The sequence below is a fragment of the Populus alba genome, chromosome 8 (genome assembly GCF_005239225.2).
Source record: "Populus alba chromosome 8, ASM523922v2, whole genome shotgun sequence".
Taxonomy (NCBI): domain Eukaryota; kingdom Viridiplantae; phylum Streptophyta; class Magnoliopsida; order Malpighiales; family Salicaceae; genus Populus; species Populus alba.
Genome location: NC_133291.1, coordinates 4,652,598 through 4,669,740, shown reverse-complemented (window position 1 = coordinate 4,669,740; position 17,143 = coordinate 4,652,598). Strand labels below are relative to the sequence as shown.

The 17,143-nt window shown below is 35.8% G+C and overlaps 1 protein-coding gene and 1 long non-coding RNA gene across 2 annotated transcripts; one reads left to right on the top strand and one right to left on the bottom strand.

Moving 5' to 3' along the window:
• The first annotated feature begins 173 nt into the window (after positions 1 to 173).
• Positions 174 to 10,953, top strand: LOC118055913 (uncharacterized). Its single transcript, XR_012170442.1, has 6 exons — positions 174 to 1,929; positions 2,455 to 2,593; positions 2,910 to 3,019; positions 6,066 to 6,146; positions 8,374 to 8,458; positions 10,034 to 10,953. It is a non-coding gene; the product is annotated as an uncharacterized lncRNA (long non-coding RNA).
• Positions 10,954 to 15,832: 4,879 nt separating this feature from the next.
• Positions 15,833 to 16,768, bottom strand: LOC118055915 (LOB domain-containing protein 12). Its single transcript, XM_035067951.2, has 2 exons — positions 16,535 to 16,768; positions 15,833 to 16,225 (listed from the first exon to the last, which is right to left on the bottom strand). Exons 1-2 carry the CDS (start codon positions 16,688 to 16,690, stop codon positions 15,884 to 15,886), a joined length of 498 nt encoding a protein of 165 aa, XP_034923842.1. The 5' UTR covers positions 16,691 to 16,768; the 3' UTR covers positions 15,833 to 15,883.
• Positions 16,769 to 17,143: the final 375 nt, after the last annotated feature.

Genomic DNA, 17,143 nt, shown 5'->3' with positions numbered 1-17,143 from the left:
CATGGACATCCTCAAGTCTGTTTCCTTATTTTGCCGTATTTGTTGTGTAACAATGAACGTGAAGCACATGTCCACACGTGCTTTCAAGTCTTTCAAAACAGTCCCACCAAACATCCGCACCAACGGCAAAACAAAGTAATACTACACAAGACTTTCTATCGGAGAATCAAGTTAGTCTGATTACACTTGATTCTCTGATCAAGTTAATGGAAGAACTTCCTGCCAAAATCTTATATTACAATCACCATTGTCAATCCTTGGATTCAATACATGTAAAAACTGCCAAATCCCGAATCTCTTCTTGCAATCTCCTCCTCCTAAGTCCTAACCATGTCTGGATCAAATGAACACCAGTCCTCTACCGTGGACCCTCCTCCTCCCAAGTAAATAACTTCAAGTGCTTTCACTACCCTTTTAACGGATGTTACGTTCCTGTTGAGATCTTTCTGTTGAGTTTGGAGACAATAAAGACACATCAAGTTGGAAAGGAAGGGAAGAATTCAGTGCTACTAATTAGGCTGGGGGATTTCATGACTGAAAATTAGGGGAAGATTTTCTGATAGTTTGTTGGGAGAAATCATGGTTGAAAATGAAATGTGTGCTCCCCCATTTTCAGCTATAGATACTGGCCACCAGTAAGAGCAAGATAGAGCCGGCAGAAGTAGCTTGAAGCAGCAAGCAAGGCAGAGAGATAGAAAGAAATGTGAGGCAACTATATAAAATGAGAGTTGAGTTGATGTTCCTCCTCCTCATTTCTCCCCTGGTTTACTGTAGATTGTAGTTTTCTCTCTATTTAATGAAATTGGCTGCTCTGTGAACATAGATAGTTGCCAAACATTGTGTTGTGACATCAATCTTAGTCCTAACAATAGCTTCTACTTTTTTTTTTTCTTCAGAGTACGTCAAAATTTATCTCCTTTTCGAAGTAACAACTTGGAAAACGAAATACCGGGGAGTATTGCTCGACCAGAAAGGGGTACTCGTAAAAGAACATGCCTATGCGTTACCAGAGCATAACCTTTCTCATAATTCTTTCTCCAGAATCGTAAAAGCCCATCACTACTTGCGATACATGAAGTTTGCTGGTAGTAACAATTAACAAAAGCATTTGCTTGTAAGTAGAAAATAGATTTTCACTCCTTTTAGATTCCCTCCGAAACCATACCAATGACCATAACACACCATAATGATGATGAAAAAATACTCCAAAACATAAACTAAAACTATATAAAGAGATTACTTCCTACTGTCTGTCTCTCAAAACAAACAGGCAGATGAGTAAGTGCTTATCTCTCTCCTTCGTGCCTGCATCAACCGCCAAACCCTAGTCACTCTGCAATTTCCTTTCTCTATTACTAAAAAATATGAAATCCAAGGACCCCCCGCAAGATCAAGAATCCTCCACCATTGATCACACTCCTCCATTCCAATCTCATACCCAATCAAAACCTTTGAAGAGCTTGAAACTCGTTCTTAGTTTGAATCTTTTCACTGCCTATTTAACAAATCTTATGTTCCTTTAAAACCCAAGTCTTAACCAAATAAGCCTAGGCTTCTTGTTCGCCATGATATGCAAGGAGGTTCTGTGAATGACATGTGGGTTCAAGGAGGGACTGATCCTGATGCTTATGCTACTCGGCATTGGTATTTGATTGATGTTTTCGTCTACTTCTCTCATAGTTTGGTTACCTTGTCTCCTCCTTGCTGGACCAATACTGCTCACAGACGTGGTGTCAAGGTACTTTAGATTTTTTTTTGGAATTGCCCAGGAGGCTGGTTTGCGTTGGCGGGGCAGGCGACAGAGCTAGCTAGTTGCAGAGTCGAAGGCCTCTGAGTATAAATTATGGCCATTTTGGAGTTTACGAGTGAGCAGATTTTTTCTTTTTGGATTCTTTTGAATGGGCAGGAAGCTGATTTGGTAGTGAAGTTGTGAGTTCTGGTTCTTTTGTAGTTTACCAAAGTCTTTTCCTTTTCAGTTTGTATTGATGTTTGAAAATGAAGAAAGATTTGGTGCAATAATGTCACATATGGTAGGCTTTTGCATTGGTTATCAATAGTTCAAATCTTCTAAATAACATATTTAGTTGATTTTAAAAAATGGCTGGTTCAATGGTAGTGTACATTATTGATAACTTTGCCGGAAAAATTTAGACTTTTTTGCTTTGAGTGGCAAGTTCAGAGCTTGTTTGTAGAAGATTTTTGCATTTAACTCACAGAGATCAGAATTTGGTGTATCCGAGATTCAATTTTTACTTTCATGGAAAAAGAATTCGGTTGAAATTGAAAAAGAAACCACTTGTTTTCTGTGGCAGTCCAGGCATTATGGTAGTGGTTTCCTTGTGTTTTTTTTTTTTTTTTGGTGACCTATATTATTCCCACTTGATGCATTGTTACAAGTGACTGGCTGGAGGTATTGATGCATTCGATGTTATTCCCTGTGCCTGTTGATGGAAGGTGTTCGGGACTTTCATAACAGAAATGGGATGAAGGAAGACTTGTTCGCAATAAATTGCTTGCAACAATGAAGTCTGCTCCGATGAACGCTGAGCGATTGGCAGAGCTTGCTGTTGATTTGGGCTTTGATGGATGGCTGGTATGTAATTAAATTTTCCTATGTTAAAGCATTTGCAACATGTCATTTCAATCACTTTCTGGATGTGCGTGAAAATACTAATTAATTAGTGCAGTCCTCAATATAAAGCCTCTTTCTTTGACAATTACTGCAAGAGAAATATGCAATTTTCTTTCAATCTTTGATACTGTCGTGTATGGTACAAAGAAATATGTTAAATATTTGAAGCGACAAAGAATGCTTTTCCGGAGGAAGAGCAGAAAGGAGTTTGGATGTGTTTTTCTTTCTGTTTTGTTTGCTGTGGGTTTTCAGTTGCGGTGGCAATTGCTCATTGCAGATTAATATGGAGGTTAGTTTGCACAAGCAGCAAATTCCTAATCTTGAAGAATTCGTGAGCCATCTAACCCATGCAATGCATTCCTTGATGCCTGAATCTTTGGTCATATGGTGAGTATTAAAAGTGCCACATTCTACCCGTCTATCCTGAATTTTCTTTTGTATTGCTTGTTACAAATTATGCAGGTATGACAGTGTCATAACCACTGGATATATTTGGTGGTAAGATCAACTGAATGAAAATAATAAACGTTTCTTTGACATATGTGATGGCTTATTTGTAAACTACACATGGAAGGTATTCTTTTTTTTTTCTTTTCCAGCGTGTCGAAGATATTCCACAAAGTTATTTTGTTTCACACATGCATTTTCTTTTTGTCCAAATGCAATGAATATGCCATTAGTTAACAAGCATGATATCCACCCATATACTTTGCTTGTGAATGTTCTGGTTCAGTTTCTGGAACTAACATCTAGTTTAAAAGGTGGTGATGATCTCACTATTTTTTTAAAGCAAAGAAAAATGTTAAAATCTGATTTACTTCATTTAAGGGATCATGACTATCTTCTATTCTTTAAATGGGGTGGAAGCTTCGTTATTGATTCATTTAGTGGGTTTGTTTGTCCGGGTTATAGGGAGTGGAACTCTAGAATCTTCTTAGGAACTTTTGTTTTTAACCAACTATTGTAGGGAGAACATTTTTCTTGACCACTTTATTATGTTCTATTTCTGGGATTTTTAGAGGATTTCCTTACTTAAAACTTGGCAGGGCCAGGATGCTCTTTACTTTGATCTTAGATTGCTGCATTGTTGGTAAATCGATTAATTAAAAGAAAGGGCATAATGCATTGTACATGCACTTGTTAATGAGAATAAGAATGTTTAATATAAATCATATTTGACAAAAACAAGTTTTTTGGAGCAAATACTGGAGATTCAGCCTTTAAGACAGCCTTTAAGACATGAACAAGCCTTTTTTGTATATACAAAAATGAATTAGACAAGTTCAGTTCTCAAGGAGTTTGTTCTTCTTGTTGCACATGATGTCCTGGTCCTAATTCTGGCTAGTAGGCAAATAGTCGGTTCTTGGTAGTGTAGCTACTAGCAAGTGAAAATGGTGAAAACTCGAAACTAAGCTTGCATGAGACCTTGAACAAAGTTTTCCAGCAGAACCTGGTTCCTTTAAAGTGCCAGGAGTTTGTTAAGCATCCAAATGATCCCTCCTCGCACAGGCTCTCCTCATCATGCACCAGAAAATTACCTGGATAAATCCTTGAAGGTGGCCTCGTGAGGATGGAATGATTCTGGGCCTATAGGGAGGATCAATGTCGTAACACAATTGTAGATCGTATTCACCTAGGTCGGGGGAATTACAAGATCAATCAGTTAGGTCACACCTCCTTCCAATTGAAACAATTGGATATCTGTCCTTGTATCAAAAATGATATTGTGGACTTGTAGCTTTCTTGATGCTTCCTGCTAGGAATGGTACCAGTTCTGGTCACATATGACTCTTATATTTAGGCTGAGTTGAGCCATATATGCTGTACATTTGATAGGAGTTGGCACTCGTTTCTTTCAGGAAATCATATCATAGCTCTCATGGGTGAATTAATATGATCTATGGCAATACATATAGTGGATGGTGATTTAGAGGAGTTTTCCCTGTTGAATCTTCCTTTCTTTTCATCCATAATGGTCATATCCTTTTGTGCCAAAAACAAAGGAGTGGTGAAGGAATGTTGAAATCATAAAATATAAACTCCCTTTTCTTACTAGGCATGTTGCGAGATCATTTGTACATAAAGGATGGCATTTAGTTGTTAACTTTGTCATTTCTGTACTCTAAGTTGTGGATATAGTTTATTAATATTTTTTAAATTTACATGTTTAAACTTACATGGTGTACTATGGCTACTTCTTAATGAAGTATGGTAACTGTGATATCAGACAAATGTCGCAGTTGACGTACTAAAGAAGGCTAATGTGTCAGCTGCCATATTTGCTCCTGGATGTTTATATGAGACAAAGCAACCGCCTGATTTTCAGACTGCTCGAAATTGATAATCCTGGTGTCTCCTTTTGCAAAATTTCATGAATTAACAATGTTTTGTCTCTGATATGGCTGTATGCTATACTGCTACAACTTCTGGTGCTTCCTTAGCCTTCTAGGTCTCCTGCAAAACCTGTCTAGATTATGAGCAGTGTTTCCTAATACCTGACACAAATCAGCATCAATTTTTCATGAGAGAAGTTTAGATGTTCCGTAATTTTTCTATTGTTTTCTGGATCACGAAAGAATATGATGCACTTTGTGCAATGCTTTCTGATGCTGGCTGTTTTGAATATTGGAACTTAAGATTCTCTTAATGCCTTTCTCCTCTCTAGTTGCATGAATGAACTCAATAAGGTCAAAAAATATCATTTTGTATCCCTACCTTTTGATATGGTTACTCTTTTCGGAGAAATTTTATATTAAATTATATGTGCACGCTTTTTTCTTAGAATTCATGATCTTGTTCCCCTGATTTGTGTAAAATTTGTTCTTTTCTATTGAAACTGATATCATCTGCTGTTTGCTATGAACTAAAAGTTTTTCCAGATTGCCTAGATTCATTAAATGGCACTCTTTATTCCTTGTTACTTTCTTCTTGAAAGTCAATTTTTATGCAAGGGCGTGAATCACGGGGAAGAGTGAACAATCTCAACACAATTTTTTTTTCATTAGTTCAATTGTGATGTAATTTGGTGTTTGGAGTTGGTGGGAACTTGTTGCTGAATCACGGGGAAGAGTGAACAATTATCCTAAGTTACTACCATTTCACTCAAATTTTGATCAGGATGCAACTGCATCCTACTCTTTACACTGATTTTCGTGAAAGGTGGAATGGATAATTCTTGAAATGATTTAGTTGCATTTCTATAGATCATTGGTGATACATAGCTTTCTTGCATTCAGCTGTTGTGTTTTATCTCTGTAAGTGAGAGCTAGTGATAGGATTCCTTTTCTCTTGATGCAGTTTCTACTTTGTCCTTGAGTAACCATGTGATTCCACTACTTGTTGTGACTGATCATTGTCTGAATGTTGTTCATGATCTTCACAAGTTTAAACGTCAAGCATACTTCCAAGCACTGACTAACTTGATATTGTTCAGGGTCAAGGCTATCGTGTTTCTGTCGAGGGCAACCAGCTAACAGATGCTCCTTGGAACAACATGTCTTGCCAAGGCTTTCAGGTGTGCACCAAAAGAGCTGTTATTAATTTCTTTTAGTATGGCTTGATGGTTTGACATGTTTTGTTTTTCAATATGTTTCTTGGAACTGTCAGTCCCCCCCCCCCCCCCCGCACCATTTGATTTAATTTTTTATGAAATGGATGGTGTTTTGGAGACACTTCCAACTGTCTCCAATTCCATGACAGATATGGTCACACTTGTTCTCTGCTCTCATGCATTTTACTAACAATATCAAATGCTCAACATTCAATGAAGAGTGTTTATTCTCACAAAACACTATGACCCTGACGTTGTTATTAAGACTAAATTATCTGAAATTACACTGAACTTTGATCAAACTAAACTTAGCCGCTGAGATTTTTTTTTATTTTTTTATTTGAGTAAAATGAACTATTTTTTTTTTTGTAAAAAACAGGCCTTTTTATTCAGGTTTTCATCCCTGCGTTAATTTTTTGTTTTCAAATCACATGTTTTCACGAACCATGTTATGTTTCAAAACCATGATCTGCAAGCAAAATGAACAGAAAGACCTATTTTTTTGATAAAAAATAGTTTGAGTTACTCAAATAAAAAAAACTTAAAAGTTGAAGAGTTAAGTTCAGTTTGACCCGAAGCTCAAGCTAGTTTTAGCCTATTATTAACTCACAATTTATTATCCTTTCCGAGTTCAACCTGCATGGAAGGGAATTTAGTGCAGTTTCAGTGAATTCATTATTCGAGTAGTATTTTTATCATATTCTCTTTTAGCACAAGAAATAACCTACGATACTAATCAGCGGGTATGAAATATTTGCACTCTCTTTCTCTCTCGTTGATAGAATGGATAGAGAAATTTATGTAGAGGCAGATGAATGCAGGTAGATAGGACAAGAACCCTCATAAAGGAGGAAAACGAAGCAATAAGAAACTAGACGAGGGCTTTCCATCTCTCTCCATGTCCGCCAAGGAAACTCACGTGAAAAGCCTTTAGTAAAGAACCAAAGGAAGCTAAAAGCATTACAGTATCCCAAAGCAATAAGAAGGGTAATTTTTGTTCTGGAATTGCGTTCCCGAAAAATACACTATACCATAGCAAACAAAGCACACCTCCGCAACACTTGCCCCCCTTTTGAACTACCAAAGCCTGCTAACCCAGTAAAAAACATCTTCCCTATGGCACAAGTGCACATTTTCCAAACAAATACTAGATTCTAGCTTTTATTTGGGAACAGTGAGTTCAATCTTGTCACTCATATAGCTTCCCCTTGAAGCTAATTATCGAAGATATGTCCTGTTTATCTTCATAAGGTTTTGCTCTTGCACTACCCTGTTTGGCCTTGCTGTCCGTATAAGCTAAGCAGTTTTTCATGGAGCTTTTAAGAGTAGAAGTGTTTGGTAAAGAAGCTTGAATTGATTATAAGAGAAGCTGGTCTTCCCCCGACTTTTTTCTTACAAACAGCTAATAAGGGTGCTTTACTCATAAGCACTACAGGGCCAACCAGACCCTATGAGTGTGATGGAGGTGGAGAGGTATAATTGATCAATACATTTGGCAAAATTTAGTTTTCTGTGTTCCATCTGAAATATTCCAGTACCTGCAATTAACTGAGCAGCCATCACTGGCATCGTTGTATGATGTCTTGTTTTCTTATCTATCATAATTGGCAGACTTGTCTTGAGTTTATTGACGAGCCGATTCCAGATGCTATTCAATTCATTGTTGAGTAAGCTTCGTGCTTATGATATCTTTTATTTACTCGACATTAATAGTGTTGATTTAGTACAGACCATCATGGACACTAGTCAAATACCCCCCCCCCCCGGCCCACCAAAAATACAATAATCATGAACTACTTTATAAACATTTGCAATTTCCTTCCTGATCTTGTTATTCAAAGATAATCAATCTGCGGCGTGCCTTAATATTGAAGAAAAAATGGTTCTTCTTTTATTGCTCTGTGGGCCTAGCATCATTACTTCATTATAAGTTGAACCATATCTATGGATGGTAGCACCCCGAGCCTTGACAAATGGATGCGCTTCTGGTTTATTCTAGCTCTTTCAGTCTTCCACAGACTTAATCATGATAACGACATCAGAACATGCTTGTATCTTTCCTCGTTTCAAGATTGGTGGCTTTTTGCTAGCTTACGTAGCCCCACAACATGACATTGCTACTGCTTTCCTTGATTGCACTCATTTTGATTTCGGCTTGTTGATTGTCACTGTTCTGACCTGATATTTGCAGATGATAGCAACGCTCCTTTCTCAGTAAGGTTCTCTTTCAAGGAGAGCTTCTTTTGGACAACCTACCTCTCCACCTTGCATACTCTGTAAGCTTTCTTATTTGGTTCAAGTTTGATGACACAGAAAGTATTCCATACAATGCTTACTTATTCCGTAACAAAATGGCAAACCCCTGTTTCATGTCCATCCTGGAAATGAACTCAACTGCCTTCAATTTGAAATGATAATTGATGCGACCTTTGTGATCATGTGGTTACGCAATTCACAATCAAGATTGTGATCTAATCACAAAAAAACCAAAATAAATCTAATAAGAATGCGATACAATGAAAACTTGTTTAAAAACACCAGCACTATTGTAATGAAGTCGAATGACACTACAGAATCAATTAATTTTCGATAAGTTAAATTCAATTTGTTCAAGAACAAAAAAAATACAAGAATCTTTCTTACACATTAAAACAAAAAAGATCAGAAGTGTTATTCATCAGAGATCCAAAATTTAAGCTTATATATGTTTAAATAGTTCTGAGAAATTAACCCTAATGGATTTACCATTGTGAGATGAATTGGTCCACTTAAAAAACTGACCCAAAACCTTTACTAGTAAGCTCAAACCTTAATTAAAAAAGTTTTGGATCCTAACTGAAAATAAAATATTAATTAAGTTGAATTGTAGCTAAAAAAATAAAAATAAAACTCATAAGTCCTAAATCTTTATTTCTTGTGAGAAGAGAAGAAGAAAGAAAACATTGTAGGTCTGATACAAAACTTATTTATAGTCTATAATGCTACCCAATAATTCTAGGAATTAAAGGAGAAGTTGCTATCTCTTTGGTTTCTAAGTTAGAATATAATTCTGATTTCAACCTTGTATTTATCCTTCTTTTAGAAGAAAAAATATTCTCTCTTTAATGCTCATCTTTGTCACTTCTTGGTATCATTCCAACATTAGAAAATACAATTAAGTTGTAGAATTATTCTTTTTGCACAACAAGGAAACTTTGTTGCCACATGTATTTTCAAAGTCAGCTTGTATTTTTTTTTTTGTCTTCTTTATCGTGTTTTCTCAAGAAATAAAATAAAAATAATAAATTTTAATATTTAAAGAAAATAATTAATGTTCTCATATATAATAGAAAATTTAAAATTAGTTAGAATCCATAAAAACACATGAAAACAACACATAACAAACTGGCTGAAACTGATATAAAATTAACAATCTTATTGTCATAACTTAATGACCCAAATAATGGTGGATTGGGCCTGTCTTGTATATGGATTAAATGTACTAAGATCTCCTCTTGATGCTTTAAAAGATCTCCAAGTTTAATCTTAATCAAAACTTACATAACAAGTTCATTCAATACTTCATTTTGAACCTTATGATGGGCAAACATGTAATACATGTTTGGGACACGTTATGCTAGAGGTAAAATAATAATTTGAAAAAGAAATACTGTGAATGTACAGTTATTAAGAATAATATAAGCATAGATTAGAAATATATTGAACAAGGTGGTGTGTGTATATGCTCCTGTTTCTCTAGATAAACAGAGTTCCCTGTTTTTTGAAGACTGAAATTTGGGACACATTATGCAAACAGAAATTAAAACTGATAAAATAATTACATGTTTTTCATGCACTTCCATCTGGTTCAGCTGTGGCCACCTCAATTAATGCACGTGAAATCAAAGGGGGGACTCGCAGCTGTAATGAATGAGAGAATAAGAGCACTTGTTTGCACCATCAGAAATGCACGGATTGTTTCACAAATTCAGTGGAGTGATTATGCCACATCAAGTTAGAAAAATGGCTTCAGAATGGATCATACATGGGGTCGCCATGGATGGGCACGTATTAACAGAAATCCATGCTGCGTGCTACAGGACAAAGTCTACACATACTGAATCGCAATCAGAATTTGGCGTAGATAACCAAGATACAGCTCTACATCCCAGTCCTGCAGAGTATTTTGCAGTGCTTGGTCACTTCACATTTAAAAAACTTTCAGAGAACTTATTTTTTCCTCTATAAACTGCATGGCTAACCGAGAGTCAATATGTTAAGTATAACTTGATTTCTCAGGGATTGAAAGCTGTCAGTTTGAAAATCACCTGGAAGCTGAAAGATGGAAATGATTTTTCTGTTCCCAAAGTACAATAAACAAGTTGATGGAAATGCAACTGGAAAACTAGTAGACACTAGAGAGTATCTTGGGACGGCACATGTTCAAGGATTTTACATGTCTGGCCTTTCAATTCCCTGTCATGTCGGCAGTCTCAAATTCAGTAATCCAAGTCTGTGCTGCTGATGGAACCTGCCAGGAGCTGGAGGATTCTCCATATATGCTACTAGATGTTGGAGGTCAGTAAATTTTGTTGCTTCGATTTGCTTTTCCATTTGTATCAGTAATTCGGTATTATTCCTCGAGGAATCGCAAATAGCACTGCTCATGTCTGGCTGGTGTTGTATAGTGTCAATAAACATGATTAAAATGATTTACGATAAATTTTTTTCCTTGCAACACTAATGTGCTTTGAAAGATGTAGTGATCGTAAATTGTTTTTAAATTTCTAAACTGGTCTGATGTGCCTTTCCTTTTTCTTGTGCTCTGTAGTAGATCAAAATAAATAAATAAATAAAAGGACTACCACATAAAATTACATGAATATGAAAATCCCTATTTCACCCACTGACATGCAACTACTAATGAATAAAGCCCAATTTTCCCTAACTGAATAACCGACTTTCTCTTTTCTGGGAGTTAAAGATGGAGGTCTAGCTAGGATAGGAAGATTATTTGACGTCTTAGGTGACAGCCCATTGATTTCACTAGCTGGCATGCTAGCCAGCTTCCTTCCTATATTGTGTAGAGCAGAAAAACAAGCAGCCAAATAATGCACTGTAGAAAACAGAAAAAGAAGAGGATGCCATGTCAAACTTTCGAGTAGCATCTTTGATAACGAAAGAAACAGCCTACATTACTCCCGAAAAAAAATAGTGGAACTAGTTGAGTGACCCGGATTACGATTAAATGGGAGGAGAGTGCAAGTTGGCATGTGAAGGAATACACATGCTCGAGTAAAAACTGGACGGCTCTTGTTGTTGGGTGATGAAGGCATTCTTGAAAGTCCAGTGACTGAAAATGACTGCTCGCACTCGAATTACAGCTAGAAACTTTGACACAATGAGGTTTAGTACATGTAACTTCCATGGTGGAGACTAGAAGGAGTCGAGTTGATGTTGAAAATAAGCAATGAGAGAGAAAATTGATCACAAGATACATGACAAGACAAGGGCAGCTGTGTTTTGCCAATCAACCTCGGATTTTGGTGGTTTATGGAGACAACAAAGGATAGTGGAAGGATCCTCTACTTTTCTTTTGAGGGCTCGAGGATAATACATCCAAAAGGAAAGTGTTTGGTTTTCAAAAACCATTCCCTCCTTTTCCCTCCTTTAATCATCTTAACTAGATAGCTCTACATGATTCTTATTTCTTCTACTCCTATCTAAGTCATTGGATTGGATTTTCCTGGAGCACTTTGCTTCAATACGAGAAAGCCAAGTCATTGACGGGAGTTGTAACTTGACCATTATTTGACTCCTTATTTAACCAAAAATACAGGGTGTGGGTTTATACAGTTTAATATTATAAATTGCTACAGTAAAAATACTTTGTTGTTCTTGGATGGAAAAAAAAATGGAACTGATCTTGAGGGCGGGGTAATTAAGTATTTTTCAATGATCCAATGGTTATTAAAAGATTGTTTAGCATTATTAAGGTCAACAAAAATTACAGTTGTTGATTAAGGGTGTTTTTGTTTTTTTATAAATTTTTAAATAGTAAAAATACTTTTGTAAAAAATTATAAAGTTGTTCATCAATAGTTTTTTATTTTTTTTTCCCTTATTAGTATGCAGTAAAAATATGTATTTGACCTTAGAAAAAACAAAAAATAACAAAGTATGTAGTCATAAGGTGTTTTGGTATTTTTATATTGAATTTTTTATTCAAAAATATTGTTTGCGATTGCTCAATTCGCGTCAGCAAGTAAGAGGCGTCCGTGTCATTTGAGCAGCATGTGTGATGTTATTTGGTGGCCTAACTTGACCTTTCCTCGAGTTTTTAAAAGCTCTATAATGTCTTTTTTCTCATAGTATGACTGTGACAATGTATAATGGTTGAATTGTCGCTAATTATTATTTTTTATTTTTTCCTTTTCTTTTCTCTCTTCTATTAGAAAAAGTGCATGGTTTTGTAAGTATTTTTAATTTTTTTTTATAAGTTTATTCCGATTTCATAACTTAGATCATGGGTTTTACATGTTTTTTTAAATAAAATTTTTTTTAGAAAAATTATTTTGTTTGTATTTGTTTCATAAATAGGGTGCAAACTCATACAATTTCCTTCTCTATGTCCTGTACTAACCAATAACACCGTCGATAAAGCTTGTTATGTCATTTAGCTGGAAAGTACAGGTACAACTGTGTTTTGGTTACAAAATTTCAACTATTTTTATGATGAAAATCTGTAACAAATCTTCAGGTTCTTCTATTCACCTCTCCACTTCCTTAAAAATAAATAAAAAAAGAACCAGCACATGTACTGCGTAAGATTTACAATCTCCTTCGCTAAAATATTTCATATTCATTGCACCACAGATGTTGGGGTAGGAGAGTAAGCTATCTGACCCCACAGTCACAACAGCCTACTAAAAGGTTTTAGGGTTATGATTTACACGTGTTTTGCAATAATCTCCTTTCTTAGAGGCTAATTAATACGAGAATTACGTTCGTGCAAAGATTCTCTCGATTCTTCTTCCTTTCATGCTCCAGTTGACAGCAGAACTCACCTTTTCTGCATTATTTGAAGTAAACTAACTAACTAATCAGAATAAAACGATCCAGAATGCAGCAATCATTTCCTTCCTGATAATGATATTTCTCATTCGTACAGCTTTTTAATCTTATAAGCACAAAAGTTTTTCTTTCATTAATCTTTCCCTTAATTTAAAAATTAAAAAACGGACTCCCAGTCAAATAATCGAGGGCTTCGGCTAATAAATATGTTCTAAGGCTTTATCGGGCAAGAAAAGGTTCGACAGTGTTGTAGCCATGTTCTTCCCGCTCTGATAAAAATTTCTAGAGACACTCAAACTGATGAACAAGCTCAATAATGTACATTGAAATTTGATGCACAAGTAATTGCCGATATATTCTCTTGTTGTTTTGCTTAACAATTATGTCCTCTTCCTTATGAGCTTGAGGAAAAGGGGGAAAGAAAATTAATTAAACGTATAGTCATAACTGACAACCAGAGAACTTCCATCGTATATTGTATTAGGTGCGATCTGATATTAAAAATATTAGGAAGCCCTTGTGTTTTGACCATATCTCCGCTTATAGTACTGTTGCTTTCATTTAATATTTTCTGTTTATTTTTCCCAAATATTGAGACATGCGATTCACCAATATAATTCTTTTCTATTTTGGAGACTTGTAATTCTTCTGCTTTATTGGGTGGAATTTCAATGAATTAAAATAACTAGATTTAGCTTTCCAATGCAAAGTGAAGCATTTTAGTCTCAGTTTTTTGTTACCTTGTTTCATGCTATATATTCTGTTTTTCGAACATGGTCGATCTTAATGGGTATATATAATAGAATGCAAGGAATATAAAACTAACTAGATGGATTCATTTATTTTTCTACATGAAATACATGCATGATAATCCACTAGTTTTTTAATTCTTTTTTGCTATTTTTTTCTTGTTTTATTATTTGAATTCAATAAAGAATTTTTTTTTTAGCTTATAGAAGTACCCTTTCCATCAACCACTAGTATATATTTCAAGGGACCATTCTATCAGTTCATGTTCCCTTCCTCTATCTTGAGGACCCTACATGATTTTTAGCTTCTTTCGTAGCGTATCGTTGCCAATTCAAGAGTGAAAACTGTGTATGGCAACATTTTCAAGTTTAGTGAAAGCAGGTAATGGATGGCTAGAAAAGACATCGATAGATGACAGGATCGAGTTTATATTTTAAACAACACCACTGTTATGTACAAGATATGCCAAAACATGTGGGCGCATTGTGATCTCAGTGGAAATTCTTGGGAAAAAGTCATAGAACTTCTCCTTAATTAATTTACAGCCACCGGTCCACTGGCACGAATGGCCTTTAAAACTAGAAGTTGCTCCAAAAGGGCTACGAAGAGTGGAGGATTTGATGGGGCATAGAAGCTAAGTGTGAAGTTTGACCTGAAAAATGCCTACGCATTAAACAAAGCTATCGAGGAATCTTTTCGAGTCAGTTGCCTGCCTTTTGTCTTTTGTTCAGCATTTAAAATATCAGTTTGATTCGACATGTAATTGTGTGGAGAGATGGACCGGCAAAGACATGTATTAAAAGCCCAAAACAACACTAGTGAAAACTACTCCCTCTTGTATACTTCCCATGAACTTAGCACTAATCCTTGCACTGCTCTCCACGTGAACTTGGTAGAAGAATCTGGGATCCGATTAGACGAGTGGCTGATAGTACAATTTTGTTCTTTTTTGCACTTCTTGATCGTATAAGATTTGGTGAATACAGCAAGCAATAAACAATAGGAATATTTTAGAACCATGAGAAATTCAAACGGAAGCATATTGTGCTAGCTTAATTTTCTTCTGAACCAAACACAGTATTAGAAATTGAGAATTAAGGGTTAAATGCATAGCCCATGTTTCCCTCCTATAGGATTACCACTTAATTCTACAGGTACTTTAGCTACAAAAAAACTTCATGGCTCGTGTTATGCATAGAGCAGCCATTGCTAAATGCAACTTACAGTCAAAATCTTGGGCTTGCTATAGGTTTCACTATTCAAAGCCACAGCAACCAACTCAGCAACCAACTCATGCAAAAACACAGAAACCTGAAACTATTTGTAAACTCTCTCCTGAGTTTCCACTTCAATGGGGTCATAACTTGTCGACAATCGTCCTTGTTTTTGACAAAACATTGTTATACAAAATACTAAATTGATGATGACCTTTATAGATACACAGGCTTTTGGTTGTGTTTAGTCATCTTAAAAATGGAAGAGAGCTAGGTCCATCGAGATTTCCTTCACTGGCTTATCATTATCTTCGATGCCTTAATTTATTAAAGCCTTGCATAAAATTACTGTAAACTGTAAGTTATATAGTTACAAGAATTTATGTCTGGGTTGTTTGAGAGGCCACCGACCCCTAACTTGTTTAGTAGGTTACTTAACCCAAAATAAAATTCAAGTTTACTTCACTTATCACATGCAAGAGTTGACCGCATCGAGTCACCATTGTTTCAAGACAAACTATACTAGCTACTCTGTTGCAGTAATATTTATTTATAAAGCTTCTTCTTTAACTAACATCAAGTGAGGACAACCCTAGCTTCCCCTCTCAAATTATATTAATTTGTGAACATAAAGTGAGATGCAAGGGCTTGATATATTAAAGCTAGCATGATCAATTCTATGTAATTAAGAAATCATGTCTTCAAAAATGCTCTCTCTCTTGAGAGAGTCATATTGGATTACATTGCTAGAAGACCCAAAATTCAGGTACTGAGGGAGGCTATTTTGGAGAAGAAATGACTTGTCTTCTTCTGGGTCCATCTGTGGGGTTGGCATCACAGGTTCATGCTCCATCTGGATGCATAATATCTCTGCTTGAGCCACTGCAAGCTGCATTTGTAGCTGAGAAACCTGGTTTTGCAGGTAGGATATGGCCCCAACACACCCGTAAACTGGGTCTCTCACTCTCGCATTCGCTTCATACACCAAACTGCTCACTGCATCCGCTCTCTGATGAACTGGTAGCTCCTGCTTGGCCAAAAAGAGAGAAGTTAATGTCTAATCAAGATAATCAAATACATGCATCATCTCAAAACCATTAATTAATTAGTATGCGCGTGTGTAAGAGAGATCAGAGCTTAGTTTCTTTCTGTCCAATTGGTAGGGTACACGACCAAGCTGTCGTTATTACCATCTTTCAATTACCCTACCAAAAGAAAACCTCTCTCATTCCGGCACACAAACGATGATATGTATACGTACTGTCTTCTTTCATATATATAAACATATATGTACCTGCGTGTTCAAACTAATTAAAAAAGGGAGAAAAAGAGAGACCTGCAGCATTTTGCTAACATTGCTAGCGCCAAAGACTTTGTGGACAATGGCAAACTTGTGGGGGTCATCAGAAGGGAAGTAAGGAGCGAAGATGCAGTCCTTGGCGCATCGGCGTCTAAGCAACTTGCAGGAAGCGCATGGTGAGTTTCCACCCATTTTTTTTGTAAAAAAGAAATGTTCTGAATTGTGAAGAGGGAAAAGAGGAAGCGAGCCTAGGAGTAGATGACTAGAAGTCTTGACAGAGAATGAGGTCGGATGGAGCGTATATATAATGGTTTAGAACGTGTACTATAGATCGAACTCACGAACTGTTGAGGGACGCTAATGATTAAATAATTAGACTAGGTACTAGTTCTAAATAATTAGGGTGACCTCTGAAATAACACGAGTACCTGCACCACGCCTTCTTTTTTTTTTTTTTTCGCTGACCTCTCTGGGATCAAAACCAAAAATTATGCATATTTTCATTCTGTTTTTTATTTTTATTTTAAAAAATATTTTTTAAAAATTAAAAAAATTATATATATTTTTATTTTAAAAATATTTTTTTAAAAATAAAAAATATATTATTTTAATATATTTTTAAATAAAAAATATTTTAAAAAGATT